Below are 27904 nucleotides of genomic sequence, written 5' to 3'. Positions count from 1 at the left end.
AAAAATGGTGGAGGCCAAGCCAGGGGGGCATTTAGGCTAGAGTTTATCCCTCACTGCTGAGTAGGCAGGTAGATATGCCTAACTAAACCAACCTTCAGACAGCTTTAGGCAGGATCTTATGATCTATGAGGCTTGTTTGCCCTTTGTAACTTCCAAGTCAAGTTAATAAACATCACTGGGTGTTAAATGTAAATATATCAAATACACACATTTTCTTCTATTCCCTATAAATTCCTTAGTTGTAGACAAAACTTTCACCTCAGGGTACTTTGTTACACAAGCTTATCATGGGACTGACAGATTGACCTTGGTTTCTAGCCATGTTTTTTTTTGTAAGGCTGTAATCCTTTACTAACAACAAAAGTCCTGCCTCACATAACAGTACAAAGCTAATCAGTTTTTAAAGAACATTTTCAGGCTCACAAATTGCATAATTCATGACATCGTGCCCATTTTTTTTTTTATGCCCTCTTAAGATTCTGGAATCAGTAAACCCAAAATCTGGCGTTTTTAGTGTTTTCCAAATGTATAACAAATTCTCATCCTATCAATTCCAATTTGACCGTTATAATATGTGGTGATGAAATCTGAAAAGTATTTGTCATCCAAGTTTAGTTTTTATTAAAATATTTTATTCTAATGAAAGAATACGTTTCAAAAAAGGCTTGTCAAAATATTTTTTAATCTAGTTGGATTATTTTTTTTCTTGTTTTCAAAATTGCCTTGCCACAAAGAATCAATGACATAAATTAATTAACAGGGCAGCACTGTGGGTGGCTATCGGTTTTAGGAACATGGAGCTGGCCTTCCCTTAAAACTAGGTTTCAACAAAACTTTCATTTCTACTACTAGAATTGGCATTTTCTTATATGTAAATCATAATACATATTTCTTATTTTATCCAAGGCTGTATTTGATTCTCAAAGTCAGGGTTTAGACTATTATTCCATAAATGTACTGTCTAAACATGTAATGTTAACACAACACCAGCTGGCAGATTAAGTGAATAACTTTTTATACTAGAGGGGAAACCATGCAACCATGCACCAACCAAAGCAGTTCCACATAGACAATATTCTATAAAAAAAGATTTATTTTACAAGAGACATATTAGTGACATTTTTCTACAATGATTTCAAAGTAATCTGTGATGAATACATGCAAGGTTTAGTTTGCTGTCACCAGAAAGGTGCATAGGCAGGAAGAAACTCTCTCCAGTGTTTCCGTAGTCCGATACTGGGTGGCTTGGATGAAGATACAGCGCTTTGTGTAAACGTTCATTTTGTATAGATAGTCATAGTAGTCACACCATTTCTGACCGCTGCTAATGGACTACTGTCACACACATCAAATGCTTACAATGTTACATCAGTCTTGACTTCACGTTTTGGCAGAAAAGACACGTGAAATGTTTCATTAAACAAATGCTGTAGCCAGAACCTTCATATAGTAGGGCTTTATAAAAACTCAAAATCTAGTATTTAAGTATTTAAGGCAAAAAATTAAAACAGGATGCGGCCCTGAGCAGGTCACACAGCAAAAGCAGTTCAAAATTTACTTGGTTTCTTTTGGCTCAAATAATGCTAGAAGCCAGAGTGTTGGATAATTCATATCATGCTAATCTCACGGAGACCTACACTTTCATATCCTCTTAGGGAGACACTTATAGATACAGTCAGCTTGATTGTTCAAAATCAAATAATTATTTTATAAACCTGTATGTTAAGCAGAAAAGAAATTACACTAATACAACCTCAGCACACTTAGAGTCCAGAAGAAAACCATTATACTGATTACATTATACAGTATCTCATTACAGTAAGAGAAAAGAATGTTTGCAGTTGAAACATGTACCTTCAAAAAAAAAAGCTATTTCCAGGAGTAATTTTAGAGCATTTTTTGTTGGTCAAATTATCCAGAATTATTTACACACCCTACTGTGACGCTACAGGGTCCCAAAAAAAAAAAAAAAAGAAGATGCTTGTCTTTCACTGGACAGCAGGGTATAAGGTCCAGACAACCTGTCAATTGTGAATAATATCTTAAATAGTCTGGTTCACCAAACCTGAGAAAATCTTACAGCCACAAAGATCAATACAAATGAATCATAAAAGCAGTGTTTTTCAAAAGTACACAATACATAATACAGAAGACATTCAAGCGTTAAGGCAGTCAAACGAGGTCTGCTTGTTTTGGTTCACATCTCTGTCTGCAGGGCTTCTCCTAACGGACACTGATTAACTGATAACAGCTTTGTGCACGTGTGAGACTGCGTGCAAGTCAGTAAAGCCACAGTAACGGCATGAGTGTTCTTGTGGTCGGACCATAGTTTAAACCTTTACACCAGGACCTCAGCGCAAGCAGTGTCTTGTACACAATGTTACATAAGATATTTTGGGGATTTTACTGTAGGCATCATGCAGGTAATACCCATGCAGAACAGCATGTGTCTCTGACTCTTATAACAGAGAGAATGGGAAATAACAAGTAAATAAAAAAAGAGAGAAAAATGTGTATAGAAATTAGACCCTAATGGTGTGTTGTGAAAAGCCCAGAAAGTTGCATAATTTCTAATTGAGGTTCAAGTTATCACAACACCTCTAACCACCATTACCATTGACCTTACATGAACTGCAGGGCACTTGGAGGAACAACATGAAGCCCAGCAGCCAGGGTGGGAGTGGCGTGGCTCTGTGGGGGGGTTCCAATCCAGCTTATTTGACCTTTTTTGGACAGATTCTCTTTCTGGTTTCCAGTGCATTTAGGATCCTGAGTTCTGTTGTCTTCACATGATGGAAGCAGAGGGAAGGAATGGTCATGTAGGAGCAGTCTCTGCTTCTTCTGAGATGGAATGAGAACAAACATGTTAATCATGCCAAAGGTAAGATAATTTAAAATCTCCTAAAGTTCTTTCAGATTGATCAAATTGTCCCCTTCAAAAAGTATTGGCACACTGAGGCCAATCCCTTTTATTTCTGCCGTAGACTGAAAACATTTGTGTTTGACACTGATTATCAATGAGACAAAAGATCAATATTCCAGCTATTATTTCCATTATTTTTATTTTATATCTAGATCTGATACACAGTTCAGAAGATGTGTATCATCGTATGTATGAACCCACACATTTGTCTTATAAGCAAAAAGCTTGGCATTAGAGCTTAAAAAAAATAATGTAAAAGTGAATAAATCTTTATATTTAGTTGCAAATCTTTTGTTTGCAATAACTGAATCAAGCTGGTGACCCATCGACATCACTAAACTTTTACAGTCTTCAATTGTGAAGCTTTTTCCAGGCATTGTGTCTAGGGTGTATTGCTGCATGATGAAAAATCTCCCAATTTGTTCAGCTGCATCTTTATTGAAATTGACAGACAAAATGTTTTTGTACATCAAAAAAGATTAATGTGTTCGTCCCAGTAGAAGGCATGCAAGCCTAAGCCACGATACTACCTTCACATTTCATAGATGAACTGATATGTTTGAAATCACGAGCAAATCCTTTCTTTCTTCATACTTTAGCCTTTCCATCACACTGGTAAGGGTTAATCTTTGTCTAATTAGTCCACAGACTTTGCTCTGTAAATCTTTAATTCCAGCATGACTTTCAAATTCACCTTGTCAATAGTATTTTTTCTCTTCTAGTGAAGCTTCTGTTAATGAAGTCTTCTGTGAACAGTAGATCTGTCCTCCGGATGGTGTAACTAACAGCACTAAGCCACAGTAGGTGATGACAACCATTGAGTGCTGTAAAGAAAGATGCTAAAACCTTTTTTGTCTTTATAGTGTTTGTTCTCAACTGATGTGGTTTTCCTTGGTCATCCTGTTTGACATTTGTTATTAGTACACCAGTGATGACTTTCTTCTTTAGGACATTCCAAACAGTTGTACTGGCCATGGCCAATATATTTGTGCAATGATTTTGATTGAGGTTCCATCTTCTCTCAGCTTAACGGTTGCTTGTTTTCCACCCTTAGACAGTTCTCTTATTTTCATGTTGATTACTCCTTTAACTATAAATGAAGCCATTAGCACTATTTATTGTATAAATAATCAAGGAATCAGGACACCTGGGCAACAAAACACACCTGCCAGTTCTGATGTTCCAATATTTTTTGCTTACAGGAAAAATGGGTGGGCTCAACCAAATTGCGCTATCTGCTAAACTGTGTATAAGTCCAGATAGCTAACAAACATCTAAGCTAACAAACCTGTGGGTGAGGGAGAGTCATCATCTCCTGCTGTGGAGAACTGGTCAGTTCCTAATGCAGCTATAGAGCTCCTGGGTCGAATGCACCTCTCCCCAGAGAAACTTCTACGCAATAGTGCCTGCAGAAAAGATAATTGTCAATTCTCTGGTTATTATATGTTGGGGAAATTGTTGCTATTATTATACTCAGTTATTTTAACTAACATGATGCTGATACTGACCTTGCGAGTTAAGGGACTACTAGGAGCTGAGGCGCTGCTGTATAAACTCAGGCTAGAGTTTGACCTGCTCACTGTCAACCCCTTAGTGCTCCCTCTACGACCTGAGGCCTCGAATGAGTCCGGCGACAGATACTTCTCCTTTATCTTCAGGTTTGTCCGTCCTTTCACTGAGACAGATTTAATTTTTTTTAATGCTGGAAATGTTTATAGTTCATAATTCGAAATAGTAATAGAATTGTAACATGCTTTCTTTACCTCTGCAAGGATCATTCTTGACCAGAAATTCATCTAAGGCTGTCCACCCTCCACCAACACGTACCATGAGCGTGCTTCGTAGAATTCGCACCATTCGCAACTGCTGAGAGTCTCCAAACTGCAGGTAAAAACACAATTTCAAATCATAAACAGTCCAGACTGTCAAGTATTGTGACTACATCTGATATACAGTATCAGTAGAGTACACCCCGCATATTTTTGTAAATATTTTATTTTTTTAGGGAACACTGAAGATATGACACTTTGATTCAGTGTACAGCTGGTATAACAGTGTGAATTTGCTGTGCCTACAAAATAACTCATCACACAGTCATTAATGTCTAAACCACTGGAAACAGAAGTGAGTTAGTACACCCCCTTATTGAAAATGGCAAAATTGTGCACAAAATGTCAATATTTTGTGTGGCCAATTTTATTTTCCAGCACTGCCCCAAGGACTGGAGTTCACTGGAGCTTCACAGGATGTCACTGGAAACTGCTTTCAAATCATCATGGCACCATCACAGAGCCTTCCATTTGAAAATACCCCACAGGTGCTTAATTGGGTTTGGGTCTGGAAACATATTTGACTAGTCCATCACCTTTATCTTTAGCTTCCTCTGTAAAGTAGTTGTTATAGACGTGTGTTTGGGGTCATTATATTGAAAAAAAATTAATGCGGCCCAGTTTCCGAAAAGGAGGGGATAATGATTTGCTTTAGAATTTAGTCACATGACACCAAAGGGGGAATGGGTAATTGGGCATAATTTGGCCATTTTCTCTTAGGGATATACTTACTTTTGTTTCTAGTGATATAGACATTAATGATTAATTAGTTAATGTGTGTTGAGTTATTTTGAGGGCACGGCAAATTTACACTTTTATACAAGCTGTACACTGCCTCCATTGTATCAACGTGTCAACTGTTTGGAATGTCCTATTGAATATTTTGTAACCAAAAATGATTGGCTGAAAATGACAAAAGGCAATTTCAGTATTTAATTAAAAGGACTAAAAATTGTGTTAATGTTGCTTATATGTGACTTGGTTAGCAGTGGAGGTGATTTATTATTATTATTATTGCACTATTTAAGTAAATGCATGATGAAGAATAGCACTACTGTGGTAAATATATATCTAAATATATAACATGTTTCATTTTCATTTGTTTCATTGGTTTTCTGATACAGACAAAACGTTCATTTCAGTGCATCACCAGTCTGTACTCGTACCCTGTAACGGTTGGCACTAATTTGCTCCACCTGGAACCTCTTTGGGCAGTTGCACTGGGAAACTTGACGGCTTACCTAGAAAGATGAACAGATGTAACGCCTGTTAGAAAATTAAACTTATAAAGCAAACTAAAATAAACACTAGTCTCATACACACCTCCTCATTGATTTGGTCTGCATCTATTGTTCTTCTGTAGGGATCTCTGCTTGGGTGAAGAGCGCTCACAAACTCATAGTAGTCAATATATCCATCGCTATTTACATCAAAGATGTTGGCAACAGCTGTCATTTCCAGAGAATTGGTTGGGAATTCTATGCATAAGCACAGGTAAGGTATAAAGGTTAAACATACCACACAAAGTATTATGTAGATATTTATATATTTAACAACAAAGGCTAAATCTTAATTTATGGTAATAAGAAAGAAGAAGAGTAATGCTCACTTGAAGCTAGAACACTGTCGACAAACTCCTTTTGTGTGATTCTACCATCATGATCTCGATCAATGGCCCGAAAAACATCTAAAATCCGAGACTTCAGGTGACTTATCCACTGCATGTACCTCTTGCGCCACAGGTTGAAGTCAAAGTTGGCAAACTCCTCCAACTGTAAATGCACACAAATACACTTGTATAAAAAAATAGAAATACAGTTCACCAGTATTCACTGGTTAAACCTATCATTTTAAACCTTATAACTAGGGCTGTTTAATGTGACAATATTGCTGCATATGATTGGAGAAGGGAAAGCTGCCAGTACAAAAATCAGTGCAAGCACTTTGTATATGTAAAGTATACATCAGTCTAATTATGTGTGTACACTTTCTCCACACACACTCGCACATTTTTTATGGGCTATGTTAACCCTTTTAATTTTTCATCTCTTTTTTGCATGCTATTTGTGCCAATGGCAACCCAATCCATCCCCTAAAGTATAATTATTGATCAGGTTAAAGCAACATTATGATAGTCAGTATTTCTTGTTCCTGGGCTTTCCCTACAACCTGACAGTTAAGTTACAGAGCACAGTTAGTCTGGAGTAGCAACGATAGACTGCAGAGCATCACCATGTTTTTAAACTGCTGTTTTAAGCTCTGTGGTTTCTGGTAGTCAAGTGTTTATGAGAATATAAATAACAGTATGTTGGCTTTTACATGTCAATACTTCTAGATTATTTTTTTTTGAATAAATTATTTCTGCCACAAATATTAACGGATGACTACTGTTACATTGTGCCCAACACAAATTGTGCACTATTGTGGATTCTATGTTGAAGTGTTGGGTTCCACTGATGCAACAATGCTATAGCACAGGCACATTAACCGCTTACCTCTCTAAGTCTTTGTTGGTGCTCATCCAGTTTCTTTTGTCTGTTGTGAGCCAAGACCCAGAGCTTCTGCCACTGGCTGACCAGCTGACAGAGCTGAGGGGTGTGTGGCTCCAGGTTCTCCAGGGGCAATGGAACCGAGGTCTGGGGTTTTAGTTGGCCTCTTCTTTCTACACACAACACAACAGCTCCAGTCAGACACTCATAGCTCCTGTAGATTCACAATATAAGACTAAGCTTTTTAAAGTTCAGGTCTGCACTTACTGCTTGGTGTTTTGTGGCTGGGAGAAACCTGCCTCTTAGGAGTCAGTTTGCGTTTACAGGATTTTGTTGCACTTTCAACCTCAGGCACTTTTTTCTTCAACTCCTCCATGAATACCTGTAAAGCGTTTAACAATTAAATTCACTTATAGAAAAAAAACAGCAGATATTAGTGTTTTATGTTAAGTAGGCATAAAGTGTGTACAGTGTGCTGGATGATGAGTTCTGCTGTCTGCTCTATCTCATCAGGCAGGCCTTCCTGCTCCCTGAGGTTCAGAGATTCTTCAGCAGAAGAGATCCAGTCCAGCAGTCGCTGCACCTCTTCCCTTTCAGCCTCAAGAGAAGACAGCATGGTCTGGATCCGCTCGGCCTGTTGCTGTGCCCATGTCTGAACCTGTGGTATAAAATACTTTATATTATATTCTGACCAGCAACATTTAACCCAAACACTAATTACCCACTACAATGCAAGCTCTTTACCAGTGTCATCAGGTAGACACCTCCATTAGTCTGTGTTTCCACCAAAATGTAATAATTTTTAAATATAAGTTATTGTTTAATTCCTTCTTGAAATGAATTACAGATTGCCTTGATATTTATTGACAAATATATTGTAACATTAAAAGTTAAGTTGAACATTTCTTCTCCAACATTTTAGAGATAGAAGCTTTTCTAAATATAGCAAAAATGCCTGGAATAAAAAGGGTGCTTGTGGAAATTAACTGTTCGTATGTTTACTCACCTCCTCATAGCGAGTCTTGGTGACACTGATCCAGGACTTTATGGTGATGATGGAGTCAGGGTGGCAGGACAACAGGATCTGTTCTCCCAGGGCCTGTATGGATTCCAGCTGTGCCTGCTGATCACTTAAAGAGCTCATTGACTCCTGTTCAAATGAGACATAAATGTATTTTTAACTATTCTCAAAAGGTGCTACTGAAAACAACAACAATCCCTCAAGTCCCGCCCCTTTACCTGGTGCTGTGTACGAAAGGCCAGGAGGGCGTCCTCATCCTCAGGCAGTACCCCGTATTTCAGAACACGCTCAACACCCGCAAGACGATCAAGGAAGGAGTGAACCATTCCATCAAACTCCTCTGCCTGAGGTGATTAAAAAAGAAACAATTTTAGATATACAAATTATATTAAACTATATGAACTAAAGGTTTGGGATATCTGCTCACTTGTATGAAAGAGAGATTACTGTCTATAGAAGGTTTTATACTTGACTGTGGAGCATTGCTGTGAGAATTTGTTTCTATTCAACGACAAGAGCATTAGTAAGGCCAGGATATTGGCTGGTACTTCCAATGTCATCCCCAACTCTTTAAATCATCTCAAAATTACTGGCTGGAGCACCCTTATTCAAGAAAACAGAGTTCCACTGCTCCACAGCTCGGACTTTATTCCGTCTATCCCACGCCTGGTGTCAACACATTAGCGTTTATCTGCATAACTGTACGTCCACACCGAACGCGATAAAATCGCTCTGTGTCGCTCGTGCAGCAGGCGATGAGTCGCTTGGGGGCGTGTCTCACTCAACGAGTTGTCGCTGGTGGGCGTTTCCAAACACAGGCACTCAGACAGCAAGAATACAGAAACAGCCTGTCTACACAATTCTAAAACATTATACACTCGTACAAACGTTTTGCATTATTTAAAATGCACGTCATACGCATAAAAATGATTATCTATTAATCTCCTTATGTTAATGTAATGTCTCCTTTATTAATGTAAAATGTGTTAAACCTGGCTTTCAATGAATGAGGTAAGCCCTCTGCTCTGAACACAAAAAGCTGGCACTGAATCTGCTGATTTCTTTTAACCAATAAGCAGTGTTCCCTCAAAAAACGAAACAAATGGAGGGAAACTGTACTACAAAAATACTAAACCCCTCTCAAAACCTCCATTTTGCGAGCGGAATAAATCTTCAGTAGGAACAGAAAATCAGATCAGCGATTTCAGGCCGGACACCGGACATATGAGAATCTGTTTCTGATTGGTAGTCGCCGCCGCGCGTCACTGCTCATTTGCATAAAGTTGAGCTCTCGTCAACTCTCTCGCATCGCTCAAACCGCCCGCTTCGCGTCGCGCCGCGCCGCGTCGCTGCCCGTCGCCCAGTGTCGCTCGCTCTCATTGAAAATGAATGACTTCCGGCTGCTTTGTCGCTCGCGTCGCGTTCGGTGTGGACGCACAGTTAGAGACTCTTATTCTAGCGGTAATACTTCTTTACATGGGCAAGACAAGCTGTGATATATATGTAAATGCTTTGATTAGAAAGGGTGTCCACAAACATTTGGACATTATAGTTTTAAATCCTTTCACACACTCGGCGCTAATTGAAGATAATTTAATATGTATATTTATAAATCTGCCCTATGACCAGGACTTAGATATGCTTCTTCTTTAAAATAACATGTAGAAGGATAAACACACACATCTGTTCTAAAACGTGAGTACCTGCTGTAGTGCTGCCTCCAGTCTGGCCTGTTTGGACACCGAAAGTTTGCACACATCCTCCCAACGGACCTCTAGCTCATCCATTTGTTCCTGCAGCCAGTGCGCATCAGCAGTGCTGCCACGGGTCAGGTCCCTCACAGAGCGTTTCAAGGTGCGGATACATCCGGCACGTTTACCCAGTTCTTTCTGGAATACCTACAACACAGAGTATTTAAAAAAAAAAAAAAGGTGAAAATATATCAAACAGTGGTCAATACCTTTGAAGACGGCTTTATGTACAGTCATATATAAAATTAGATGAATAAATTAAAGTACCTTGTGCTTATCAATTAAATTATTTACTAGGTCCTTCTCGCCACAAACAGGCACATCTTCAGCAAGCTGTGGCTCCGCTCTGTACAGCCAGTCATTGAGTGCCTGCAGCGCATCAGTGAATCTGCCTGAAAACAGCAGTGCCTCCTCCAGCTTATGTTGACTAAAGGAAAGAAATTATTTTATTACAGTATAAACTGTAAAAGTAAAATTCCCTTGCGAGGGATATCAGTTAGTAGTAATAAGACTTACCGCTCCATAGACTTCCCACTGATTGTGTCCCATGAGTCTCTGAGTTCCGACACCATGTTTTCAAGATGCTGAGTGTCTGAAGGATTCTGAGCTTTTTCTAAAAGGGAGCGACCGCTTTTTAGACAGGCCTCATACATCGGCCTTTTTGAGCGGAAGAGTTTCTGGAATTCCTGCAAACAAAAAATACAAACACTTAAGATGTAAAAGTTGATAACACTTTACACAAAGGGTCACAAATTACAGTATGTACTGGGACAGTAATACACATTGATAAAGTAATTTCTAATTATTAACACTAAGACCTTATTATACATTACTTTAAAAAAAAAAAAAAAACTATTTAAAATTTTTTCCCATTTTCTTCTAATTTAGCTAGGCCAATTGTCTCAACCGTTCAGCTGCTACTTAGCTGTATATTCCCCATCATAGCGGCTACCACAACACAAGGAGGGTCAAGACTGAATTTATTAATGCCTTAAATGTTTACTGATTTAGATGTTAGTAAAAAAAATGCAATGATAAATATTAATTCATTAATGAAATATGAATAAATTAATTAATTCAAGTCAGTTAATAATTAGTTGAGAGATTCTATTGTTAAAACTGTTTATTAACTATACCTGTACTGCAAAGTGTTACCTAAAATGTTTACACATCTAAATGTTGCTCATCTGTTGCATATTTTGCAATAATTCATATAACCAGTAATTTATAGATTATCTGTAGAACCGCAGGTGTGTTAAACAGTTACACATTTGTTATATTATTGCTATAATACAAAAAGTATAAAGTATCTCAATTTTTTTACACTGTTAGAATGAATAATTAATAATAAGAATAAACCAATAGAAAAGTTACCAAATTATATTTTTAAACTGACCCTTTTTACCCACTTTGGAGATGCAAGGATCTACAGTACCAGTCAAATATCTCTTATTCTCATTCCATGTTCTTTCTTTTTATTTAATTTTTTGTTATAATTTTCTACTTTGATGATTTAACATTAGGGCAACCATTTCAATTTACAATCTCAAAGAAAATGTGTTTTTTTTTTTATAAAGCTTTTTGCTTTTTAAATTTGCAAATTTAAATTAAAAACATGTTCTGGTTTGTTTAACACTTTTGTTTACTACATAATTCCATATGTTCCTTAACAGATTTTGTGTTTAATATAAATATACCATATGACTGGTACTGTACATATGAATTCATACAATGGTACCTTCTGCTCTGTGAGCTGCTGTTTGATCTCCTCATGTGAGACAGCGATTTCCTTGTGTGTGTCCAGCGTCTGCTCCACCTCACTCATCCAGTCTATCAGCAGGTGCCAAGATTCACTGAACTGCAGGAGATATTACACAAAACTCATTTCAGGCTTTAAAAAAACTGCTTCCAGTTAGTAACTGTGCCTATGTACAAGTTTTCTTGGTTTATTCTGAATGTGTTTTGCAGTTTTAAATTTAGTTTTAAATGTATTCCATATTTAAAACTATAAATGTATCACTTTGTTGAATTTTACACACCATTTTAACTTGTCTTTTCACGTTATCTAAGGCCTTGCCCCTCTCTGTGGTGTGCTGCTGGAGCTTTCTGTAGCGATCTTTCACGGTTATCACCAGGTTCTGCACAACATCACAGTCTTCTTTCCTGCTGAGCTCAGAGAGCTGAGAGGCAGCATTCTCTACGCACCTCTTCTTCTCCCCATAATTATGGACCTCACTCACCAGCAGCTGCCATGACACAATATCAGACACATCAGACACACACAGACATACAGCAAATAAATAAATTAAATAATGCAGACATACAGACTTACCCTATGTTCCTGAAGCTGGTTACTGATTGTGTCAAGGATATAGCTGGGACCAGGCAGAGCACTGATGGTTTCTTCACATTTTGCCATTTTGGTCAGCAGGTCTTGGACATTGCTGTTAAACTCCTTCGCCAGACCAAGTCCTTCTGTCAACTTAGCCTAGTGATTAGGACAATACATGGAAAGACAAGTGAGTAAATTGGTAAAGGACAGAGTATTTATAGCCCTTAAGCCTAAAAACCTATAGCAAGCATTATAAATATAACTTGTTTTATTAAAAATGAAATAAAATAATGTTAATAATAGGATGTAAATTATATTGTCGCAAACTCAATGTGACTGTGTCTGGAGTATATACTGTATATTATATACACTGTATATCAGAATATAATCTATATTCTGTAGGTAAATATGGACAGTCAATATTGTTAATATGCTTTGTCTCTGAATTCGAATAACTATGATCAGGTCTGATGAGGGAACTGAATTATTAAAGAAATGCAGTGTGTGTACTAGAATACTTTATATAAACTACACTGGCGAAATATTCAGGACACCTACACATATCTACAGGAGGTTTAATGACATCTTATTTAAAGAACATCTAAAATATAATTGAGCTCAATTATACTATGTGGTATTTATCCACAGATGATTAAAACTAGAGACAAACATCACAGTGAAAACATCACATCACCTTTCGATCTTGCATTTTAGCATACACAGCACTCCACTTCTGCTCCAGAATGCATAAGCTGTGCTCTGTGCTGGAGCCACGGGCGACGTTGCTGCCCTCTAGCATCCTGTGAACAGCATTGCGCACGTTGCTGTAGGCATGCTGCTTAGAGTCCATCTCATTACACAGCTCCTGCGACACCAGATACACACAACAGCAATTTAGAGTAAAGCATCACTTTCATAAATATTTAAACATTTACGTTAATTAAATAAATAAAAAAATCACAGTAATAATTAATTCCAAACAAATGTCCTGTATGTTTATAGTACACAAACATTTTTTATTACATGCTCAGTCTATAAATTCAGGTCCAACAGTATGAAGAATCTCCGAGCAGCATTACCAGATGAGCACTGAGTCTTTCACTGGAGGAATCAGGCATTCCCCACACAGTCTTACTGGAGGACAGCCTCAGGTCTGTGTGCTCCAGCCATTGTAGCAGATCCTGGATCTCCATGGTCACATCCTGAACCTGTGAGACAAAAAACAACACTGGACTAAACACATGTTTTTATTTACTCCATTAAAGGAGTTGATTAACCAAAAATATTCACACTATAGGGTTCACATGCATCGGAGGAAGCATGTGTTAGTCTTCATCCTCCTGGTGTGTTGAGGCATTACTAGTGATAGGGGGAGTCGGGTAGGGTAATTGGCTGAGTAAATTGTGGAGAAAAAATTGGGAAAAATTAGAAGAAAAAAAAAAAAAAAAATATATATATATATATATATATATATATATATATATATATATATATATATATATATGGACAGAAGTATTGGGGCACCTTGTTATTTATAATTCCTTCGAAAATCAAGATAAGTAAGTTTTGTAATAAATAAAATTAGGAAAAGGGTAAAATATTGTTGTAAAATAAAAATTGCTCAAATAATATCAATCCAGATCTCACACGGTCACAGAGTTTTAGTGTATACTGTAAATTACGTATACTGTATTCTGCATATTATGTGGTGGTATATAAATTACAGCCTCTGAATTGGAATCAGAATCAGTCTTATTTTTGTATTAGAGTATGCACTATAGAGACTTTATTAGTGCTTGTGTTCACCTGACTGAGGTTATTCTCCAGCTCCAGCTGCCTGCGCTCTGTTTCACAGCGCACAAACTCCCAGCGCTCGTTCAGCTGCTCCAGACAAGACTGGAGCCCATGAGGACTGTCTCCTCCCCCTGTCTCCAGCAGCTCCCTGCCAGCCTGGTTCAGAGACTCCACAGTGCGGATGTGGGACATCACATCATTACGCAGCACCTGCAGTCATACACACGGGAAAATCATTCACATAGTCAGGACTCACATAGTGTCCTCCCTAACATAAAATAACTGATTATCAAAAAAACAAATAACTTCGTAACAGTGTGTAAAATAATCAATGCTGCAATCATTAGTTATATATGGACCCCAACTTATCTGTACGTATTGTAAAATGCAAAATGGCACAATTGTACAATATTTAGTAGGATTAGTGTGGAAACCACAAATGTTTCAAACATGCAGGTTCACTAGTGTATTTGTGTACCTTATGTTTGGCCAGCTCTATCTCACAAGTCTGCAGGTCAATGCTGATTGGCCGAGACACCTCTAACAGTTCAGCAGTGTGCGAGAGCCAGGCATGTAGCTCATCCAGGTTGTTCTGGAACTGTCCCAATCCCAGCAGTGCACACTCCAGCTGGTGCTGCTCAAAAACACATACACACATCCAGTGCCACCATAAAGAAAGGTCCTTACAAAGCATTCACCATATACCAAAACTCATATATACACAACCTGCATTTTTAAAGGTAAAGCGTGTTTCAAACAGTTTTTTAAGTACCTTTATTCATAAAGGCCTTACCATAACAGCACTCAAAATTATCACTGCATGACAGAACATACCTTTATATAAAATATTACACAATTATTCAAAACAAAGATAATACTTCGCGAATTGAAAAGAGAACAAACAAATATGCATATACAGCTCTGATTTTGCTATTTATAGGTATATGTTTGAGTGAAATGAACATTGTTGTTTATTCTATAAACTACGATCAACATTTATCCCAAATTCCAAATAAAAATATGGTCATTTAGAGCATTTCTTTGCAGAAAATGAGAAATGTCTGAAATAGCAAAAAAGACGCAGAGCTTTCAGACCTCAAACAATGCAAAGAAAACAAGTTCATAATCAAAGTTCAGAAATCAGTATTTGGTGGAATAACTCCCATTTTTAATCAGAGTTTTCATGCATCTTGGCATGTTCTCCTCCACCAGTCTTACACACTGCTTTTGGATAACATTATGCCACTCCTGGTTTGATGGCTTGTGATCATCCATCTTCTTGATTATATTCCAGATGTTTTCAATTTGGTAAAATCAAAGAAACTCATCATTTTTAAGTTGTCTCCTATTTGTTTCCAGAGCTGTATATGTAAATGTTTATAAAATAGAACAATAACTGTATACTGGTGTCCAAAATGTCATTCTAAGATGGATTGTGGGAAATGTACTTAATGGAGGCATAAAGTTAACCTAGATGTATTATTTTCAACACTGCAACTTTTTACTTAATTTAAGTACATTTTATATAGTGGATGACAATTTTGCTCATCTTTGCATAAAGTACAAATCTAGAAAATAGCAAATTAATAATGATTCAAATGAATAGAATAAATTTAAATAATGAAAGGTCTTCAGGTTGATGGTGTTGTATATGCAGGGAGCCCAGACGCAAAAGCTTAATTTAGACAATTTTTTGTTTAAACTAAACGTTACAGGAGTACTGCTGCTGTGACCGGGTTATACCTGTCTGTTGACAGTTTCTGACTCCAGGCTGTCCCAGCGCTGCCGGAAGTCACACAGCGGTGAGACCGATCCCGGCCGCTCTGAGCCAGGAGACAGGTGACACACAAAGCGATGATTCAGACTCTCAATTTCAATCTTCTTCTGGTACAGCTCCCGCTTGAACCCCTGAGGGGACAGCGAAAACAATGAGTGTTAAACAAGAAGAGAAAAGAGCCAAACATGAACTTTAGAAGTTTCCTTTTGTAAACTGATTCCAGGGCATTAAGTCTGACCTTTAGGTCACACAGCTGCTCTCTGACTGATCCCAGGTCAGAACCCACTAAAAACTCTTCAGTGGACTTCAGCTCTGCAGACTTGAGCCACTCAAACAACCCCTGCAAAAAGATGGTCAAACGTGTCAGTACTCTCCAGTGACATTTAAACATGTTCAATAAATATACAATTCTGCTTTTCTTTTTTCAGCAAAATCAATTGTATGTTAATGCCTTATATGATGAATAATACAATAAGTTTTCAGTTTGACAGAAAACAGCATTTTGTTAAAATTATTATTATTGTGACAACAAAAAAGTGAGATCTCTTAATGCAAATATAATGAAGCAGCAGTTTTGGCAGACATGAAGCACATTTAAAGACACTACCTGCACACTAATAAAACTACCTGCAAAGATTGTCTAAATAAATTATTAAAAACACTGAAGTATTCATTAGTATTTGTTCTTACAATGTTTACAATGTTTTTGTGAGATATGTAAATAAATACATTACAGCAGAAATCCACAGCCTGAGCAATAAGACTATTGTGGATATCGAGAGTAGTTCTACATCAATCACCATTTGCAAGTTATATTAAAAAGTGAGCATAATTACTCCTGTTTATATGGCATTAGTTGAACAAATCAGAATAAATAATTACTGTTCTGAACAAATTTTAGTTACTAGTTCGAGTCAGTGCTAGTGCTTTTTAGATTCTATTACAATGCTACATTGTGTGCTTATTGTCAGAAGAAGGTAGCCCAATGTAAAATATGTTGTGTTTCTCACTGAGAACTTACCTGCATGGTGTCCTGATAACTCAGTGCCAAACACAGGGATTCTTCTAACTTACTGTGGCACTCAGTCCAGAGCTTACTTAGATTATTCCATGTGCAGTAGAGCTGAGAAGGAAAACAATGATTAATCGTAAACATACATAAACAAACAGAAGTATTTTCAGGGTTCAGTAACTCCTATACTAAATACTGACCTCATCCAAACTCTTTGTGACCTCTGGCTTGTCTGTGTCCCCACAAGCGGACATTAGTTCCATACCCAGAACTCCGAGTGTGTCCAGATCTCCTTGTAGTCCGTCTATGTCCTCCCTCAGTGTCTAAAATAAATAAATAAACAATTAAAATCGTACAGGACACTCCAAGTGCTCTTATAGAGTTTGACATTTTAATAGACTGCTGCATTTCTCTTCAGTACTAACAGTTCTAACAGTACTGCTGAGAAAAGAACCTCTATTCATTTATTTAGTGCAACTTCAGTTTTTAACTTTAAGCATTTCAAACCTGAGTGACAATTTACCTGCATGGTTTCTAGGCTCTGGCGGATGGTCTCAGAGTCAGACCTGCTGGAGTTGAGGTCCAGAACAGCCTGTTGGGCATCATTCAGCCCAGCTGTCATGTCGCTTACTTCACTCCAAAACCTCATTGCTAAATCCAGCAGATTCAGCAGCCACTTCTCCCTCTCCTGAGCCTTTGTGTGAGCCTCCTGCCACTGGCCAGTCAGACCATCCACTCGAGTCTGGATGACTGAAGAGAGAGCAGAAATCAGATCAAAGAGCGTAGAGAGCAACTAGCATGTTATTTATTTTCCATAACGGCATTACTTGTGTGACAAATTATGTAGGTGTTGTTTAAAGACGGTCCCACACAACGTTTAGCACAACAATCCACAGCATGCAACACTAGAAAAATGGTTAATTTTCACTGAACACCCATGACATTAAGATAGCTAGGGCAATACTGTGTAGGTAGCTCAAATACTGCAAAAACATCTCTGACCTGTATTAACTTGCCAGTATTAACTAACAACATTTTGTGTCACAGTGGCTGTTCAATGAGACACTGTGCTACTTTGGCATGATAATGATCATTGGTTGGACAGCCATGATCGTGTTGCTTGTTTTTCTGCTGTCCATGATTTAAACTTGATTTAAACTTTTTTTTTTTTTTTTTTAAGGTTTAAACCTTTGCATAATGGGAACAGCCCATAAAAAAGCCTGCCTGAGGTTTTGGAGATGCTCTAAGACAGTTGTCTAGACACTTGTTATCTTGTTAAAGTCACTCACATCCTTATACTTCACATCATTATCATTATCCAGAACCAGGGATGTATATTAACAAAATAGAACTACTTAATTACTGTATTTACGTACTAAAATTTTGCATCTGTATTTACTAAAGTTTTATTTTACACTCCTTCTTCTTTTACTTCAAGACATATTTTGACGGATTTTAATATTTTTATTCCAGTAATTTTTTATGTGCTGTATCTTTACTCATTGCAATTATAAAATCATTCCAAACCCACATTATCACTGCCAGTGCGGTAGATGGCACCGTCACTGGGTTTGATCTATCTGTCTTTTAAGAAAAACTGCGATCTGCCTTTCACTCTGTTGCCTGGCTGTAATAACTACATAACATAATACTTGTACTTTTACGTTCAGTACTTGAGTAGTACATTTTTGTATAAACTAATTGCAATACCTAAGTTCAAATAATGTTAAATACTTCAGTCCTTCCACTTCAGTGTGGTGGATAAAGAACACTTCAATTTTTACCAAGTCACATTTTTGGTGGAGCACCTTTACTTTTACTCAAGTCTGGGTCTCTAGTAATTTATACATGTCTATCCAAAACCGACTGTTCACTCGCAGTCGAATATATCCCACACCTTAAAAGCTGCCATTGTAACAAGATAATCAGTTTATATCAGTGGCTTCAATTGTATGTCTGATTTGTCCTCAGGAAGTCACTAAAATAATTTGATTATAATTTGATAAAGTTTTCAGCTATATATGGAACACATAACATGTACCGTACTGCGTATTTGAAATGTATTGTTTATGTTACACTATATATATAGTATATTTTCACTACTTGAGTCTACAGCAGTTACAAAGACTGTTTCAGAGAAAGAAAAGAGCCAAAATAAAAACAGCCTATAATTCTAGGAATAACAGGAAAGAAATAGTAAAGTGAAATATATAATGTACATATAAAATGTTTAATATAGCACTGATTGTGACTCACAGTCAGTTTAATTATGCCCAATAATGACCAAACACCACTGTGCCTAATTTGTGCTCCTGCAGGTACTGTATACCTGTGCTAATGGATCCGTCCCCTGCTGCTTGTGTGTTGGCAAGAAGCTCTACAGCCTGAGACGCTACACTGCTCAGGCTCAGCTCCAGCTTGGAGAGCTCAGCCAGCGTGTGCTTGTTGTCCTGCAGCTGCTCCTGGATGCGTGGGCTCAGACCCTGCAGATTCACTGTGGCCTTCATGTGGCTGTGCAGACGTTCCAGACTCTCTCCAATCAGTGTCATCCTCTCATTCAGCTAGATAGAGAGAGGCGAAATGTTTAAGATCAGCAGATACAGCAAGAGTCACTGTGTTCACTAATAATATAAAATAAAAATTCACCTTGAGCTACTCCCACTGCCAATACAAACTAATAATGCTTCACAAATATTGCACACTGTTAAAAACCTTCTATATTGCCTTAACGGAACATAACTAAAGATGAGGACTGATGCCACAAGCTTAGTGTGAACCAACACAGGCCAAATTCAGTGGGTGATGCACCATCACTATGTCAAAGTCTGGCCAGGGAGGACACTCCCAATAAAGCCTATGTTGTAAAATTGTTAGTTTTTCTTCTGCCAGATCTTTTCTTTAATTTGTAAAGTAAATAAATACGCAAAATCTTACTAAAATATGTAAAATCTTACTATATCTTATAATTATCTAAAACAATAAAGCTGAGTGGCTGTTAGTAGTGTTCACCGGTTTAATGCTGTTCTTTGTCGAGAAAAACAAGTGCAGCTGTTTATAGAAATTAGGATGCTTTTACAAATTTTGCATAAATGTAAGCACATTTTTTTCTTAGAACAGAGACAATATCTTAATACATTTCTAAGCAATAAGCCTCTTATGGCTGTGCAATATAGTGATTTTATATGTGACAAGTGTGAATATATTCAGTAATATACTATCACTTAGAATGTGTCTCAGGCCATCAGATATCAGAACCAGATATCTGTTTATTAATTGTATATATTACCTGTGTGTAGCGGGGCAGAGACTCCTCCAGCACTGAAGCCGCCTCTCTCACTCGGTCTCTGATAGCCTGGTGCTGTTCCTCAGCCTCTGCAGCCTTCTGGCAGTACTTCTGAGCTTGGCTAGTGTTCAGGTCTGACAGACGCTTGGCCAGCATCCCTAGTCGGGCTATCAGGGGCTTGTGCTCGGCTATGGACTCTCTAAGACCCTGTGTAGAAAGGGAAGGACAGTGTGATTACAAATAATTCTAAATATTACATTTGTGTGAAATGTATTTAGATACATAGTAAAATTGTGTTCTCACACAAATGCATTACATATTAAACAACCTTTCATTAGAGGCTAATGCTTTCATTGTAATCCTTCTGGAATGAGCTAGTCTACTCAGATTGTTCCCCTAAAGGATGACCTAATGGTGAACTGCCCACAGACTGAATAGAGAGATCTTAAACAAAGGCATGGCAGTTGAAACAGGAAGGGGGGGACAGAAATTGCCTAGAGTGAAGAGGCAGGGTTCTCAGCACCTGTAAGAGCTCCTGTTGTTCTCTGAAAGCCTCGTAACTGATGGTGTTCAGGGCAAGCTGGCCCATAAGGATTTTGGTTTCCTGTAACCACGGCAACACTTCAGCATAGCCCTCTGAGAACTGGGACAGGAGGGACTGAGCATGCTCCAGCTGCAGCACCACATGGGAATTTGTACCAGTAGTTATCAGGCACTGCTCCTGAAGAACATCTAGACTGGTCTTTACGAGAAAAAAAACAAACAAAAAAAACAAATATTGACATATTTTCATTCAACCTCAATTAATAAGTAAATTTACTAATACATAGAACATAGACTGAAAATTAAAAGCGTTCATAAAATATACAAGGTATGAAACAAATATGATAAATATAAATCTAATAATTAAATGCAAGAGAAGAAATCTAGTATGAGTGAAGCTCTAAAAAATGGTAAAAACTAAAAGAGAAACAATAGTGGTAATAAACAAATAAAAAGTAAAACACGGACAGTAAAATACTAACAATAACTAACTAATAACTTTAAAAAATAAAAAAGGTAACTAAAATTTATCAAAATAATATAAAACATGAATAACATGAAAGCTGTAAAAAGGTGATCAGAGACTAATGGGCAGATTTAGAGCAGTTAAATCTACTCTTGGACTACACAGTACTTTGAATTAAGAGTTTTTATTACACTAGACATAATCCATTAAAAAATCCATGTCCAGTATTTTAACATAATCAAAAGCAGTTAAGCAGTTATTTTGGTAGAAATGGTACCTGTAAAGCTTCCATCTCTCCTTCTTCACTATACGACTGCAGAAGGTCAGAAACCTTTACCATTTTCTCGATGTTGAACCTGTGCTGAAGAATCTCTACTGACAGTATCTGTGGGAAAAGAAATTTGTTGGGATAAAAGACTAACATGTTTGTATGCTTTTAGTTCATATGAGTGAATAAAGCTTTGTGCATGTGTGTCTGAGAATTAAATGACCAAATTACAATAACACAATCTGCTTAGAACATAAACACTGGTAAAAACACTCAACCAAATGGTTATCCTACCATCAACACATTTTCTGTCCCACAATAAAAGACACTTAATGCCGAACATACACTAAAACTCTTCAAAAAGACGAAAGTGTAAAACTCTCACATCTAAAGGCTCTTTGTCATTACGCTGCAAGAATAAAACTACATTTCTTTTGAGATTATTTCCCATCTCCTAGGCTTCTGGTGGAAATTTACGAGAAACTGTTGGACAATGGAGTGCAAACAGAAGCAGCTTTTGGCCACAACTGCCCTTGTGTGTGCAGAAGATTGTTTGACATACATCTAACATGGCCATAAGTTACTCTTTAAAGAATTTATGAACTATGTATTAGAAAATCTTTTTTCAGAGACACTAGCTGACCCATCATGATTACACACAGGAACCGCTTGGGTGAATTATTTCATATCAAATTAGCCAATTTATTAATTAAGGATTTTCTTTTTTCACTTTAGAAATAAGAGTTAATAGGAACAGAAAAAACTTACTTTTTGCTCATACAGCTGTGCAGCAATGACCTCTGTGTCCAGGTTGATTGCTTTCAGGTTCTCCAGACCCAGAGATGTAGCTCTAAACCAGGCCAGTTCCTTCTCAACTGCCTGTTCCAACTGATCAACAAAACAAAAATTCATAAAAGAAAATCATCATCAGGAACACAAATGTAATCCCTGCATAGAACAGAAATTAATTAAAAAATATATGAATTATCAAAAATTATAAAATTAATAATTATATTAAATCTTCACTCAAGTCCTTTCTAAATGGAGTATTTGTACTTTTACAAGTATCTGACAAGTATCTGCTACTTCTGATGTTCATTGATTATTTTATTAGGAATGAATAGATATTAAACATTTTAACTACAAGGTTTCTTTTTAATGGAAATGTTTTTTTTTTAATCGTACCCTCTGCCTCTCAGAATGACACAAGACAGCATCTCCAGACTGAGCCGGGCCCAGAAGTTCTCTTTCAATGCGACCCAGCCACAGATGCAGGTCTTCTTGGCTGGAGGTGCATCGGCTGGAGGCCTCGTGGGCCTGCTCTAGTCTCTGAAGCACATCAGCGCTGCTTATACTCAGAACTGAGTAACGAATCCTAAGACTGTCTGTCTTTTCCTGAACCAGCTGGGACTCCTCCTCTGCGGAAAAGCAAATTTAGACAAAGTGTTGTTATTTCTATATTAAACTATCTATATTAGTTATTCATGAACACAAATATAGACAATACCTGAGACTTTCTCCATGAGATCATGACTGCACTGTTGAAGTTTTCCTAGGTCAGCACTCTTTGTTTTTATCTCCTCCATGACTGCCTGGAAGTCAACATGAAACAACTGAGCATTTGACAAAAAGGAGATATGCTGTATATGAGAAAAACTTTAACTTCTGCTCACCTTGGCTTGTTCTGTGGCCTCCTGTAGATGCAGCATTGCTCTCTCAGCAGTGCGGAGCTCAGCCAGGTCCTGCTCCACCGAAATAAGCCACTGGTGTAGACTGTCCATTCTCTCCTGGAAGAGCTGAGCCCGGGGCAAAATTACCTCTAAACTCTGTCTCCTGTTAAAATAATACATAATTTAAAATGAGTCATGTTCGCTCGCAGGACCTGACCTGATGTTCTTTAGCAAAAAAGAATAAAATAAAATAATTATAATAAAGAGCTTTCAGGGCATCATGCTAACCTGCTGTCAGCTCCCAGAAGTAAAGCCTCCCATTTAAGTTTGAGATGGGAGAATTGGAGTTTGGCTCTTTCTTTTTCTTCTCCCTGAAGGTCCTCCACCCAACGTGGGCCTTCCTGAATCATCGTCTCCATGCTAGCCCTCCTTTCATCTAGAAGGCGCTGTAAAAGCTGTTGACAAGAATAGCATATATTGGTGACACATCGCACCTGCAACTGTGTAGTTTTCTGTGCAGATTCCGGACACTGGTAACTCGGGATTTAACTAGGGGTGAAATTAAATGGCAATATATGAAACTATTGTAATTTAAATATGTATTTTGTTTTGATATTCTGTATAGATTTTTTAAATCACGCATTGAATTTTAGTCATAAATTTATATGTAAAGATTGGTACCAGACTGTGCTCCACATCATGTTGGTTTAAACCCTGACCATTAGATAGCCATGTTGTACTCTGTCTTCAGATCCAAATAAAAGTAATCTTTTCTTTTACTCAGATTTTATAAACATAACTGTGTTTTATTCTATGACAGTTTAAACAGTCTCAATAAAATGCCTTGCTAACAGTATCACAATATATTGCAATAGTTCAACTGAATCATTAGTACTGCATCTTTTGCCCATTGCCTTTTGCTCTATACAACACAAAACCCTAGATGTAACCATTTTAGGGTGTTAACACATTGACAAATGTGTTCTAGTTTAGATTGTCTAGATTAAGAAAGAGAGTGTACCCTCACAAGCAACTTGGAAATTATTCATTGAGCATTTTTTTAAAAGTTAGGAAACATTTTCAGCAGGACTGTTATGTTTCACAACTTTAAAGGAACACAATCCAGCTATTAATGGGATATGGTTAAGAGTTTAGTGCTTCTTTAAATTTTCAAGTCAACAGTTCTCACTTAAGATAAACTGAAGCTTGGAGGGCACTGAAATTGCACAGCCTGTCTGGGAGAATCTGCATGCTCCCAAACGTGCCTTGTCCTTTCTTTGTGCCACCGAAGTTAAAGGTTTGTCTCATGTATCAAGGCTCTATTGTGGTGATCCAGGCCTATTTCACCTCACTCACTATGCAAACAAAAGCAGCTGTTTCAGTGTGAAAGGTGAATAACTTCCCTTCAGGAACTGTACACAAAAGCATTCAGTGCAGCATTGTGAGCATGAACTTTTATAATTCACTTCTTAATGAACGTGCAGTTTCGTGAAAAGGGCTGCTCTTAAACATGTCCATGGTTGAACTCACATTTATCTACAGGTCTCTGCAGGTTGAAAAGTTTATAAAAAAAACAATCAGTCCTTTCAGTCCATGTGTTCGGTGTTTTTTCTACCATTTTTACGTGAGTTTTTAGCATACCTTCTGCTCTTGCAGCTGAGCCTTCACCACTTTAAACTCCGAAGAGGGAGGCTTCTGGTTGGCAGTAAGGTCTTCAATCTCAGAAACCCATGTTATTAAAGTCTGGAGATTTTGCTGGAATGTTTCAGGATCCACAGACCCATCTTTCAGGGCTAAGGTACTCCTGGCACCCTTGAATAATCATAAAAAAAATAATCATAAGGATGGATATGATTTAAAAAGGTTACCATGAGTTATCATACAATAGAGTTTTGTGAATTAGTTCTTGTTTTAATAATAAATTATAATGTTAACAGCACCTTCCATCTATCCAGGCTTGAGTCTTGGTCTGAACTGGTCTGGCCATCACTTTGCAGCTGTGAGACAAAAAGGTTACATAAAATTATAAATGCACTGTGATTTTACAAGATTACATGTTTTTGCTTTAAAGCTAATTTATGATTCTTTTACTGCCCACATACTTCTATGCATCCTTTACATTGGCATGTTAAGCAATAGTCAAAAGATTCTGACAATGATAATATAGTTACTATAAAAAGGCTAAAGAGGTAGTATTGTAAATAACGTAAAAAAAAAAACCCTTTCACAAGTTTCTTGTTTGTCAGACTCCATATAGCAGCTGTCATGTTTCATGCGATCTAGGGCTGCCCGATATATCGTTAAAGCATCATCATCGCGATGTGTGCATGTGCAATAGTCACATTGCAGGACATGCAATGTCACCTAATGCAATTACCTCAAACACATCATGTTGCAATGTTTTGTGTCTGTCTCTGTCTGTATCTGTATTCATTCCTTATCAGTACAATAATGGCGGCGCACGGAGCTGAAATCTAGCGGCACAGAATGTAAACAGTGGATTTTAATAAGCTTCTTGTGCACTGTTTAAGTTATTAATGCACCGTTTTAAATGTCAGGGCTCTCTGGATTCTAGCAAGGAGGTGTAGAGCTACTTTGAGCCTGGATAACGGTGTAAAAAAAATTTTATTGGGGCAAAATATGCCATGATACAGCTGTTGTACCGAGTGCTGGGCAAAAAGTACTAAATTACTGAATCTTAGAAAGCTGTGGGAGAGCGGTGGTGGGCTATTTAACAAAAGGTAGGTACTTTTTATTATGTTTTACTACACCCACAGTCAATTTTACACTGGAGTTCTCCTTTAAATTGTCATTAAGGCTCATTCATGTGGTAAATCAATGCTGCAACTTCAGTGTGTGAGCTCTTGAATATATTAAAAAGATTCTCAACACTACTGTCCCAATATAATACCATTATAAATATGAAAACACCCTACCAAGAGCTAACAATATCAACAAAGCTCTGGGTGAATGTAATGATTCAATGATGCATGATTAGAAATTGATAACATAAAATGAATGTAAATCCAAATCCCAGATCCTTGTTTAGAATAAAAACCCATTTGTTATCTTGTTTTTTAGAAATATAACAACCTCTGCCAACTGCTCGGCTGCTCCAGTGAGGACCCTAACAGTCCTGGTCACAATGGGCTCACCACCCTTCTGCCCTGATGGATACTCTGTCACCTCCACAATCTCCGTCACAATAGTCTCTGTTACTTCAGTGACCTCCGTAACTTCCCTTGAGCTCAGGGTCTTCCACGACCATGGGCTTCCAGAGTCTCTCCTCTGCAGGCTGGCTCTTCTCTCTGCTGTTCCTTGACCCAGGGGGGATCTCCTGTAGTCTGGAACATTAGTCCTCCTAGGCAAAGAGCCATTGTATGGGGTCTTGGCAGGGGAAGGTGTGCTCCTCCAGGCATTATCTAAAGTGCTGGTGGTTGTGACAGTAGGTGCAGGGGAGCTCCTGTTTTTGTCTGGCGTGGGAACCTGCGGAAGAACCTGATCCAAGTGGTCCACATCCTCCTTTTTGCTCTCCTCCTTCGGAGGCTCTGGAGCAGGCCATTCTCTCTGCCGCTGGTAACACTCCTTGAGGAAGTCCTCGTTTGACCTCACTTGCTTAGACTTTTGACCCAAGCAACTAGGTCTGCTTATGAGGTTACCCATGATCCTTCATCCCACGGCTGAATAAGGCATGAGGTACGAGGAGGCCCCTTGGCCATGCATGCAGGCGTTGCCTCAGCTGCCTAAAAGACAAGGGGGCTCAAAGTGAGTGCACTTGCAAGTTTACCCTGCATCATAGTTCACCCTTCTGCACATCCAAGGGTGTTGTAATCCCTTGAGACAAACAACATATTCAGCCAACTCTATATGCTAATACAGACCGCACACCAAAAGTCTCAATTAAACCTTTTTCATTCAGCCTTTTCACAAGAAAGTATTTAGCAGAAAATACTGCACAATCTAAGCCTCTGTTCTGGCGCACAGCATATGCAAAATGTAAGGCCACCAATTCTGATTGTTAGTGCTCGAAGACATTACACTGCGCTGCAAGTTTGGGCCATAGAAATGCAAGTGACAGGCCTCTCTATGAGGGCACTTTCCTCCAGGATGCCAACTGCTCACCCTGGCTGCCAGAACAGTGTCCCCTGCCAGGGCTGGCCTCGGGATGGCCCTGGGAATCTTTTTAGGTTCTGATCAAATATGACAGGCATAAAAATGCTGCTTCATTTTCTTGCCACAAAAGCTATGGGTCCTGTTTCTTTTCTTCAACTGGAAGAAAGACTTGGGGTATTTGGATGTGGGCCAGAAATGACATGCCTATAAAGTAGCAAATACTAGGGGATAACAGAGAAATGTAAAGGCTTTAGGCAGTCATTAACTTAAAATCTCAGTTTCAGTAGACATAGGAGCTGCAGTGATTCATTATTTAAAAGTCTGTCTTTTTCCACAAATTTGAAATTTCACTGCATTATGCAAAAGGCCGTAATGAGTAAAATGAACAATGACTGAATGCGATGTAAGACTGACTTTTACTTTTGGAATTCTGACCAAAGAAAGCCTGTGCTAGTTAAAATAGCATTCCTGAACTGTTTCGTACGGCTACATGTGAAAAGCTTAGTGAGTGATAATTGTCACTGGTCATCTGGGTCAGATTAGGTCATTCTGGATCAGTGTTTGTCAATGAAGAGCAAAATGAAACACAACAAAGAAGTGTCCCATCCCTGTCGTTAGCATTTCAACCGTGGA

General features: G+C 38.0%; 1 protein-coding gene across 3 annotated transcripts in view; it reads right to left on the bottom strand.

Moving 5' to 3' along the window:
* Positions 1 to 1075: 1075 nt before the first annotated feature.
* Positions 1076 to 27904, bottom strand: part of macf1b (microtubule actin crosslinking factor 1b) — a 108839-nt gene continuing 82010 nt past the window's right edge. For 2 of the 3 annotated variants that reach the window (XM_049480552.1, XM_007257271.4), the window contains 39 exons: positions 26252 to 26901; positions 25099 to 25155; positions 24800 to 24970; positions 23447 to 23613; positions 23162 to 23321; positions 22996 to 23080; positions 22674 to 22906; positions 22257 to 22376; positions 21498 to 21605; positions 20735 to 20953; positions 20215 to 20418; positions 19258 to 19489; positions 17452 to 17678; positions 17129 to 17251; positions 16938 to 17039; positions 16155 to 16256; positions 15883 to 16047; positions 14618 to 14773; positions 14152 to 14349; positions 13425 to 13553; positions 13040 to 13210; positions 12346 to 12501; positions 12053 to 12259; positions 11752 to 11871; positions 10530 to 10699; positions 10281 to 10440; positions 9966 to 10160; positions 8481 to 8606; positions 8248 to 8391; positions 7711 to 7899; positions 7509 to 7623; positions 7248 to 7414; positions 6362 to 6524; positions 6076 to 6230; positions 5919 to 5993; positions 4687 to 4804; positions 4432 to 4598; positions 4212 to 4329; positions 1076 to 2841 (listed from right to left, as the gene is read on the bottom strand). In XM_049480552.1, the coding sequence (XP_049336509.1) occupies positions 2816 to 2841; positions 4212 to 4329; positions 4432 to 4598; positions 4687 to 4804; positions 5919 to 5993; positions 6076 to 6230; positions 6362 to 6524; positions 7248 to 7414; positions 7509 to 7623; positions 7711 to 7899; positions 8248 to 8391; positions 8481 to 8606; positions 9966 to 10160; positions 10281 to 10440; positions 10530 to 10699; positions 11752 to 11871; positions 12053 to 12259; positions 12346 to 12501; positions 13040 to 13210; positions 13425 to 13553; positions 14152 to 14349; positions 14618 to 14773; positions 15883 to 16047; positions 16155 to 16256; positions 16938 to 17039; positions 17129 to 17251; positions 17452 to 17678; positions 19258 to 19489; positions 20215 to 20418; positions 20735 to 20953; positions 21498 to 21605; positions 22257 to 22376; positions 22674 to 22906; positions 22996 to 23080; positions 23162 to 23321; positions 23447 to 23613; positions 24800 to 24970; positions 25099 to 25155; positions 26252 to 26821 (6270 nt within the window). In that variant the 5' untranslated portion in view covers positions 26822 to 26901 and the 3' untranslated portion in view covers positions 1076 to 2815. The remainder of the gene's footprint in view (positions 2842 to 4211; positions 4330 to 4431; positions 4599 to 4686; positions 4805 to 5918; positions 5994 to 6075; positions 6231 to 6361; positions 6525 to 7247; positions 7415 to 7508; positions 7624 to 7710; positions 7900 to 8247; positions 8392 to 8480; positions 8607 to 9965; positions 10161 to 10280; positions 10441 to 10529; positions 10700 to 11751; positions 11872 to 12052; positions 12260 to 12345; positions 12502 to 13039; positions 13211 to 13424; positions 13554 to 14151; positions 14350 to 14617; positions 14774 to 15882; positions 16048 to 16154; positions 16257 to 16937; positions 17040 to 17128; positions 17252 to 17451; positions 17679 to 19257; positions 19490 to 20214; positions 20419 to 20734; positions 20954 to 21497; positions 21606 to 22256; positions 22377 to 22673; positions 22907 to 22995; positions 23081 to 23161; positions 23322 to 23446; positions 23614 to 24799; positions 24971 to 25098; positions 25156 to 26251; positions 26902 to 27904) is intronic. The other variant, XM_049480553.1, reaches the window with a different exon arrangement.

Source organism: Astyanax mexicanus, chromosome 6 (genome assembly GCF_023375975.1).
Source record: "Astyanax mexicanus isolate ESR-SI-001 chromosome 6, AstMex3_surface, whole genome shotgun sequence".
Classification (NCBI taxonomy): Eukaryota; Metazoa; Chordata; class Actinopteri; order Characiformes; family Acestrorhamphidae; genus Astyanax; species Astyanax mexicanus.
This window is presented reverse-complemented; position numbering and strand designations above follow the sequence as displayed.